This window comes from Rana temporaria, chromosome 7 (genome assembly GCF_905171775.1).
Source record: "Rana temporaria chromosome 7, aRanTem1.1, whole genome shotgun sequence".
Lineage (NCBI taxonomy): Eukaryota > Metazoa > Chordata > Amphibia > Anura > Ranidae > Rana > Rana temporaria.
In genome coordinates this window covers 113,730,973-113,741,307 of record NC_053495.1, presented here as the reverse complement: position 1 = coordinate 113,741,307, position 10,335 = coordinate 113,730,973, and the positions used below count along the sequence as shown (strand labels likewise).

The 10,335-nt window shown below is 41.5% G+C and overlaps 1 protein-coding gene across 2 annotated transcripts in view; it reads left to right on the top strand.

Moving 5' to 3' along the window:
• The first annotated feature begins 3,510 nt into the window (after positions 1-3,510).
• AKNAD1 (AKNA domain containing 1) overlaps positions 3,511-10,335 on the top strand; it is a 90,412-nt gene continuing 83,587 nt past the window's right edge. Inside the window, exons 1-2 of one of the 2 annotated variants that reach the window (XM_040359847.1) lie at positions 3,511-3,697; positions 5,677-6,770. In XM_040359847.1, the coding sequence (XP_040215781.1) occupies positions 5,718-6,770 (1,053 nt within the window). In that variant the 5' untranslated portion in view covers positions 3,511-3,697; positions 5,677-5,717. The remainder of the gene's footprint in view (positions 3,698-5,676; positions 6,771-10,335) is intronic. The other variant, XM_040359848.1, reaches the window with a different exon arrangement.

Genomic DNA, 10,335 nt, shown 5'->3' with positions numbered 1-10,335 from the left:
TCTGCGTTTGACGTTAGAGCATTTTTACAGCTGAAAACAACTCCTCTCAGAACCTGCTAGCTTTGTTTTTTTAACCACTTGCTTACTGGGCAGATATACCCCCTTCCTGCCCAGGCCAAATTTCAGCTTCCGGCACTGCGTCGCTTTAACTGACCTTTGCGCGGTCTTGCGACGTGGCTCCCAAACAAAATTGACGTCCTTTTTTTCACACAAATAGAGCTTTCTTTTGGTGGTATTTGATCACCTCTGCGGTTTTTATTCTTTGCGCTATAAACAAAAAAAGCGTAAATTTAAAAAAAAAAACACAATATTTTTTACTTTTTGCTATAATAAATATCCCAATTTTTTTTTAGTTTAGGCCAATACGTATTCTTCTACGTATTTTTGTTAAAAAAATCGCAATAAGCGACTGGTTTGCGCAAAAGTTATAGCGCCTACAAAATAGGGGACAGAATCATTATTTATTTTTTTACTAGGCATGGCGGCGATCTGCGATTTTTATTGGGACTGCGACATTACGGCGGACACATCGGACACTTTTGACACATTTTTGGGACCATTCACATTTATACAGCGACCAGTGCTATAAAGATGCACTGGTTACTGTATAAATGTGACTGGAAGGGAAGGGGTTAACACTAGGGGGCGAGGAAGGGGTTAAATGTGTGCCCTGCATAGTGTTTCTAACTGTGGGGGAAGGGGACTGACTGGGGGAGGTGACCGATCTGTGTCCCTATGTACAAGGGACACAGCATCGGTCTCCTCTGCCTGACAGGACGTGGATCTGTGTGTTTACACACACAGATCCACGTCCTTGTCTGTGTATCCGCTGATCGCGGGCACCTGGCGGACATCGCGGCCACCAGGCACGCGCATCAGCACTTCAGTGATGCGGCGGGGGCGCGTGCCCCCCAGTGGCTGGAGGAGCGGAGGATGTCCATAGACGTCCTTCCGGCAATTGAGAGCCACCTTGTGGCCGTCTTTTGTCAATTGGCCGGATGTAAAGTGGTTAAAACACCCCAGCCACGTGTGCATGGATACATAGAATAACATGATGGGGAGTTTATTAACTGTAGAAAAAAATTTCTGAAGCCAAAAACAGCTGCTTTAAAAACGTAAGCTTACCTGTAGGTACAAGTTTAAAATGAAACTTTACTTCTGCTTATGTGACTACATTGATCGCAAACATTTATTCTTTCTAACCTCTTCAAATCCAAACTTTTTTTGGTTCATATAGATTTTTACATTAGTTACCAATAAAAATGTCCAATCCAAGAATCCTTATAAAAGGGCTGCATTTATTTATGTGTAGCGGCCTGCTACTTTTATAGCTGGCACTGCCTTAAATTTAGAGGATGGTCAGAGATTTAACCTCCCTGGCGGTATGATTCTGTCTGGAATTACGTACCAAAAGCGGTACAATTATTTTGCAAGGAAATTTGGTTATTTGTACTGTAGGCCTGTAATTCTTAGGAATAACTCACTTAAATCTGAGCAAACAAGAATCTTGTAGGCATCCCGGGTATGACATTTTTTTAAAAAACAAAATTATAAATTATAATATAATAAATAATTATAAATAATTATAACAAATAATAATATAATTATAATAAAAATGATTCAATAATGTAATCAACTCAAAATCACTGAAATTTGCTCAGTTGCAGAATTGTCGCTGTCATTATTTTTTTTTTATGACGAATTTGCCCACAAATCGCTATCGCACATTTCTGCAAGTGATTATAATTTATTATCGCTGTTTTCTAGCTGATCTAAAACCATTTTTGACATAAAGGGACACTTTTGGACAATCTACAGTTTCCAGGCAGAAAGAACAGTTTTTATTATATAAAAGAACATGCAGGGCACTGGGCAGACCACTAGGGACAAGGTGTGTGTGTATTTTTTACATACAGTACTGTAATCTATAAGATTACAGTATACTGTATGTAATGTGTTTGTTTACTTTTTTGAATTTGGCGCCGTTCTCCGCTCCCGTGCGTCGTAACGTCGCAGGGAACGGAGATCGGCGGCACACGGGGAGACTGTGAATCGAGCGAGGAGGTCCCGCTCGCTCACACAGTGGGGTGGCATCGCTGGATCCAGGGACAAGGTAAGTAACTTGCCTGTGGATCCAGCGAGAAGGTAAGCCGCGCCGCTGCACACTCTGCACGTCCACCCCGAGCGTGACTCGGGGATACCGATCCTAACATTGAAAACCAACCCCGAGTCACGCTCGGGTTTACCGCTAAGGGGGTTAACTACCTCTGACTGAACTGTTTTACCAAATTTGGGCCTCTGTTCCAGCCGTGGCTGTACTGTGAGTGACCACTACTGTTGTCTGGGGTGTTGGTACCACCCCAGGCCAAGGGTGGCAGCAGTCGAGTCAGGGTGTATTGGGTGTTCTTTCTCGGCAGCCAATCAGTGGGAGTTGATCACTTCGCTGTGCATGCTGGGGGAGAGTACTTAAGGGACAGACGTCATTCGTTTTGGGTCGTCGTGATCTGATCCTGGTCGGTCGTCCCACCACCCCCAGTGAGTGGCCCTCCTGGCCGGAGGTGCGTGTTCAAGTGTTCCTGGCTTCGGGACCACGTTGGTCTGGAGCTGTGATCTACCAAGTAGGCCCGGTAGTTAGGCTGGGTCTACACTTGCAGAGTGGTCCTGTGCTGTCCGTCCTAGAGGGAGGAAGCACCTATTCTGGAGAGCACCGAGCAGAAGGCTGGTACGCTAAGGAGAGGCCTTGAACTTCATTGAAGGACGCACTAATACAGAGAGGCCAGGTGAAGGTCGCCTGTCAGTTCTGAGTTTACAAGAAGAGATCCGGGTGCTTAACCCTATGCTGAGAGGATTCTGGAGCAAATATATCTCCGTCTTTGGGAAGGTCTGTGGCAGAGACTTTGCTAAAGTTTCCATGTGACACCCTGGCTGCTAGGCTAGTGAGATGCCTATCCAGGTGCGCAGTACCCGCTCTGGCTAGAGTAGCGACGAAAGCTGTGTTTTCTGGAAGCAGGAGTGCTTCCGAATAAAAGTTATACACCTGAATCTACTACCTATTACCCTTCCACCTCTTCAACTGCTACTTTTATTATTTTACCACGTTTGGTAAATAAAGCACAGAAAAAGAAACGCAGCGTGTGGACATTGAACTCTTTTCTCATCAAGTACCCTGGACGGCGAAGTAATAGAGGTAACATGCCGCCCAAAACAAACCAGCAGCTCCTTCGGGGGTAGTGCTACATATATGATTGCAGCGATATGCTTAAAGTCTGCCTTGTTACGATTCTAAGATGTGATGGTAAATTGTGATCTTTAATTACATTTGTTATTTATGAGCTTTGTACATGTTTGTTGGACCAACTGAAAGAAACCCAAATTCAAAGCTGTCACGGTGTGTCAAGCCCCCCTGATGGTTAGTTGCTGGTGATTGCCGGATTTTCTAAAGCTGGTTGCTGGGTTACAGCGTCCTGGCAATGTGTAAAATAACAAAGTAGAAACAGAAAGCTAAATGACAGGGTGTATCATTACAAACTATAGTGGCCCCAGCAAGCCATGTGAGATGAACAGAGCAGGCAGTATTACAGCACAGGTAACCTGATGCATGCATTGTCAAATGAAGAGCGCAGGCATCATGCAAAGTATTAACTGGTTTAGTGAGACTGTGAAAGCAGCAGAAAATAGGAAAGTGAGTATTACATTGGTAAGAGACAAATTATTTCTAGTTTAATTATTTCTATTTTAAGGTTGTTTTACACTTTAGTAGCTTCAAAGACATTAGAGATTCCTAAAATATTACTTTGTACTTTTAACTGAGATCCCTGAAATATTGCTGTGTACTTTAACTGAGATCCTCAAACATTACTAAATTCATCATTACAGCTCCTGATTTACTGGTATATCACCTGTCTAAGCAATCTTTATCTTTCATCACTTATCGTCATCTTTCATTACTAGGTTATATATAGTAATGTAAAGGCTTTTTAAATTTGAATATGTGACTAGCCCTTGAAATAATTTAAATAATACATTAAAATGTAATTCATAACATAATTGCTACTTATCGTGAAAAGGTGTGTAGTTTCTACCCATCTATTTCACGGCTGTTATTTTGGGATCACTGGACTATCACTAAAGTATTGTTACAAAAGTAAGCAGCTTACAACAGCTTCTCTGCATAGCTACTATAGGTTGGGGTAGCAAAAGGAATAGTAAGAGTAATTTTTAAAAGGGTTTCTTATCTAAATCCCTCTTCTTGCTTATTGAGTACTTTAGCCATAAACGCCTCCAATGACAATTTACAACTCTGCTTTAAAGTTTTACTTATTTTCTTGTAAATTGTGGTATTATAAAAGTTCACCACCTAGTATTGTGTTCAATTTGTTAATTAAAAACAGAAATTTAAAGTTTTAAATACAACAAGAAAAATAAGGGTATACATCCTAATATCTTTATTTTTATTATTTTTTATGCATCATAAATTGTGTATTATATTGTAATATATATTGTTTTATACATATTTATTATACAGTATTGTATACAGTGGTATTATATGTTTTATATATATATATATATATATATATATATATATATATATATATATATATATATATATATATTACACAGGTTTTTGTTTTTTTAACATTGCATTACTTTAACACAAAATACAGTGTACAATCATTCTTTCAGGTCATAGTACTACAGGTACAAGGTATAAAATAAAGCAGTCAGTAATATTTTGAAGGGGAACCAGTTAGATAGTGTGGGTTTAAATTATACAATTATTCACCTATTATTGCAATCAATTTTCCAAGTCTGACAATAGATGGTAATGATCTTCCTGTATTGAGGGGGACACACGTTTATGAAATGCATTTTACAACATGAATGTACAAGGATTTGGCTTGCTTTTAGCAATAATAATTTTCTTTGCCATACACGTCAGCTTTTTTAAGGATAAGCTGCTGTCTACAGTATATACATACAGTGGCTTTGTATTTTTACTATTTTAAAGCACCTTCCTGATGAAGTAGCCAGTGTAAGTCACAAAACACGCTGACAGTGTTATATGTGTATCCACTAAAGAACCTATTTTACCACACAAGTTCTCCTCTTTTATGGGTGCCTATTTTTGAGGCTTAATTCCTTAACCACATCCTAATATCTTCTTAAACTGATTGTTTTATTAATTTTATTAAATATCTTAAAGAATAGAGAAATTCTCCTTCACATCCCATCCCACAGTGGCAACAGGAAGTGAGAGGAAATCTCTCCAAAGTGGGATACAGTTGTTGCTGAAACAGGTAACCCCATTGAAAAATATTTTCTTCACTTACTGTTGCAGTGACAACTGTAATATTGTTGGATTTTCTATCACTTTTTTCTGAGTGACAATGGTCATAAAACAAATTGAGAGAGTAGAAATATCTTTAGAGGCAACACAGGAGAAGCTTTTTTTAATGATAAAAAACAGAAGTCTTGGTGTTGGCCTAAGCCTTTTCTCACTGCTATAACTAAAATTGAAATATCATTTTTAGGTGGATGGATCATTCTAAGCAGGAGGTACATTATTTCCTCAAGTATGACATTTTTGCATGTGTACATTTGTTCATGAATCTTTCATATAATATAATCATATACATTTGTCTATTCATTTATCAGAAGTATTTTTTATTTTTTTAGGGCTCAACTCAGATTTTATATATGCTCTTTACGCCCTTCGCATGGATATTGCAGCAAGTAGCAAGGATCACCATAACTATGAGCAGCCACCCAATCACCTTGAGTGGTCATGGGGCCACTCTGCAGAGGATGACGCTGCCACTGATGATGAACAAGATGATCTGCCTTTTGATGGGATTCTTGAATGTTATCTAGTTCCAAGCTTAACTTGTGATCTACAAATAAATTCTGATATTCCTTCTGATTATCCGCAAGAATCAAACAAAAGCCTGGAAGAAGGCCTGCCTGTTAACATTAGCATAGCATCTGCTACCACAAGTGATGAAACTGTTTATTCTTTGGACAGTAACAGTGAATTTAGTTTGTCTGAGACTATAGCTAAACCAAGTGAGGCCAAAGAAGTCACTCAACACAACAGTGATAATTTAGTCTCCATTCCTACAATAATACCAGATGTTCTCCTACGCCATTTTACTGAGGACAATCTGCTAAATCCATACGAGTTCATTGACTATGAGACAATACCCGAAATATCAATTGCAGAGAGCAGCGATGAAACCGTTCTTAGCAGAAAAAGTTGTACTAAGCATAGCCAGAATGGTGTCCTTAACGATGAAGATTTCAGAATGGAAAGTTTCAAAATAGGTAAAAATGAAAACACTGGTGACCGAGAAGACATTCTTATTAATGAAGTGAATTCTGATACTGATGAAACATTGCTTAAAGAGAATGTATCTGAATTTGATCAGGGAGGCAAAGAACTGCATGAATTACCAGCTAACAATATGGAAAAGGAAGTCCAACATCCTAAACAAGACCAAGAAAGAAGACTTTCTTCTAGTGAAATAAAGTATGGTCAAGGACAGGTTCACTACAAGCTCCCTGATTTCTCTAAAGTAGCACCAAAAGTAAAAATACCTAAGGGTGATACTGGTAACGTTAAGCCAGTTTCTTTAATAAAGAGAGCTACATCCTCTTCCAATTTATCAGGTCAATATATTGTTATTCAAGATATACTGGATTCAATGCAATCATTTACAGAACATGGGTTGATGGAGGATAGTTCCATATGTTCTGACACTCTACATGTACAGGTAAATATAGCATATGGTATTTTAATTTTTTGGTATTGTTTTTGTATGAGTATAGATCTATGTTTGTCCCAAGCATGATTGAAGCCATTTACTGTTGACTGGCTCACTACTGCTGCTGGTGGTTTATTCCAAGCATCAACTTTTCATGAATGCGCTCCCCGTGCGCCCTGGGACACAGCCAATCACAGATCGTGGTAAATGGCCAGTCACAGTGGCCATTTATCACGTGATCACCGTGTCTAATGAGAGATGAAATGTAAACATATGAGATCATCTTTCATTGACAGCTCTCCTTCCCTCGAACAGAAACATTGTGTGAGGAAGGAGAGCTTCTGCGAGATCGTAAGTTATCTGTTACAATTTGTTACAGTGCCCAAACAGTACCCAATTCCCACCAGTGTCACCGTGCCATCAGTGTCACCGTGCCCCAGTGTCATCAGTGTCACCCTGCATCAGTGTCACAGTGCTATCAGTGCCACAGTGTCATCCGTGCCATCAGTGTCACAGTGTCTGTCAATTGTGGGAAAAAAATTACAAACCTCAAAAAAACTCACCATGCCTCTTACTAAATAGCTTGGAATGTCTGCTTTCCACAAAGGGGTCATTTGGGGGGTATTTGTACTTTCCTGGCTTGTTAGGGTCGCAAGAAATGAGATGGGCACCATAGCTTGTAGACTCTATAATTTTCACAAAGACCAAATAATATACATTGATTTGGGTTATTTTTTACCAAAGATATGTAGCAGTATACATTTTGGCCAAAATTTATGGAGAAAAATTACTAATTTGCTAAATTTTATAACAGAAGCAAAGAACAATGTGTTTTTTTCATCATTTTCAGTCTTTTTTATTTATAGCACAAAAAATAAAAACCCACTAGTGATTAAATACCACCAAAAGAAAGCTATATTTGTGTGAAAAAAGGACGCAAATTTCATATGGGTATAGAGTTGCATGACTGCGTAATTGGCATTCAAAGAGTACTGAAAGCTGAAATTTGGTCTGGGCAGGAGGGGGGTATAAGTGCCCAGTAGGCAAGTGGTTAAAAGAAATGGAAGTATCAAAACTGTGCTACACAAGAGAATAGGACCCAGTTCAGTCAGTGCTCAGGGGAATGCTGACATCCATCACTCCCCAGCTGTCATATCCCATGCTGATATCTATCCCTCTCATGTCTCTGCTGCCACACATCCCTTCCTTAGCCACCTTACTCCCCATCACAGACATTCCTGCTCAGAAGTCTTCTCACCAACCTGCTGGCACACATTCCCTTCCTGGCCATCTCATGACCCTGCTGATGAACATCTTCCCTGGCCAACCCACAGAGAGGCTTTCTAAGCTGCCGTATCTCCCATCCTCCATCACACACCCCATTCACTAATGGAATATCGAAGAAATCCCACAGGAAAGATAATAACACGCCTGAATGAGAAAAGTACAGGAACTCTTTAAAGCGGTAGTTCACCCCCCCCGACACGATTTTACCATCGAGACAGGCATTGTAGCGCAAGCTACAGTATGCCTGTCCCGATTTTTTTAACCCCGGACTCACCTTGTAATCGGAGATCGTAGATTTCGGCTCCCGCGGGGAATGGGCGTGCCTATGGAGAGGGAGGAAGATTGACGGCCGGCCCTGGCACGTCACTCTCCCCGAAGACAGCCGGAGTAGGTCTCGGCTCTTCACGGCGCCTGCGCACAGGCTATGCGCACGCGTCGTGAAGAGCCAAGCCTATTTCGGCTATTTCCGGAGAAGCGTGACGCGCCAGAGCCGGCCGTCAATCATCCTCCGTCTCCATAGGCACGCCCATTCCCCGGTATCTTCGATCTACGCGTACAAGGTGAGTACGGGGGTAAAAAATTCGGGACAGGCATACTGTAGCTCGCGCTACAATGCCTGATTTTATGGTAAAAGAAAAAAAAAAAATTTTTTTTCGTTGATAGGGTGAACCCCCGCTTTAAGTGAGCCTACACATTCAAGCTGTGCATATTCTTAACCACTTCAGCCTCGAACCATTTTGGTGCACAATGACCGGGCCACTTTTTGCGATTCGGCACTGCATTGCTTTAACTGACAATTAAGCGGCCGTGCGATGTGGCTCCCAAACAAAATTGACGTCCTTTTTTCCCCACAAATAGAGCTTTCTTTTGGTGGTATTTGATCACCTCTGCGATTTTTTGCGCTATAAACAAAAAAAGAGCGACAATTTTGAAAAAAATTCAATATTTTTTACTTTTTGCTATAATAAATATCCCCAAAAAATATTCCACAGTTTAGGCCGATATGTATTCTTCTACATATTTTTGGTAATAGCGGTGAACAGTGATTTTTATCGTTACTGCGACATTATGGCGGACACATCGGACACTTTTGACACCATTTTGGGACCATTGTCATTTTTACAGCGATCAGTGCTATAAAAATGTACTGATTACTGTAAAAATGACACTGGCAGTGAAAGGGTTAATCACTAGGTGGCGCTGCAGGGGTTAAGTGTTCCCCAGGAAGTGATTCTTACTGTTAGGGGGCATGGCTACATGTGACCCGTCACTGATGATCGTTCCCCGATCACGGGGGAAGGTCATCAGTGACAGTGTCACTAGGCAGAATAGGGAAATGCCTTGTTTACAAAGGTATTCCCCTGTTCAGCTCTTGCCGACCGCAATCGCAGGACTCCCGGGAACATCGAGTTCCAGAGACTCGTGGCCGCACTCGCGAGGCACGCGGCGGGCACGAGCGCCCTCTGGGCGGCAGATTTAAAGGGACGTACCTGTACACTAATCTGCCTGCCCGTGCCATTCTGTCGACGTAAATAGTTGTGTAGCGGACGGCAAGTGGTTAAAAAGCAATGTAAGAGCTATAAAGAAAGCCCTCTCTGACTTCTGTACCTAAATAGACATTGGAACAACTTATCCCCAAATATTGTAGTATAAGCACTAAAGTTGTTTAGGTCCTTCTATTACCAACTGAGCTCACTGTGCTCCCCTTTCCAGAGCACATGTTTACATCAGAGATTGCAAAGATGGGCATCTTCTTGCTTTAGGCATGGTCAAGTAAATGCCATTATTTCCAGAGAAAACACTACCTTTTAACATGGAGGGTGCATTCAAAGATTTGACAAACTTTGAGACTGATGGTTAACCACTCCAGGTCTAGCCTCTCTGTCAATGGTAATACAACGCATGAACACTTTCATGACACAAATTCATGTGCCCCAACTGCACTGCTGTCAGGGTACTAGTCCCGTCTCTGACAGACTCCCGCACATGCGCGGTGGAATGGTGCTTCGGCGCTTACCTGTGCGCAATTTGCGCGCGCGGTGCAGCGGCGCGTCGTGTGCGTGGATGCGCGCACGGGCGCGCACGTGGCAGCCCTGGGGCCAATCAGAGGACTGACACTCCTATTTAAACCAGCAGCATTCCCTGAACAGGTTGCTGGTTTGTCATCAGCTTTAGTGAGTCTACCTGTTGCCATATCTTCTTGTTTTGACCCGGACTTCCTGACGACTCTCCTCTCACCCGGAACCTCTAACCTTTTGGCTAACGTACCTTGGATTGCTGCTATCTC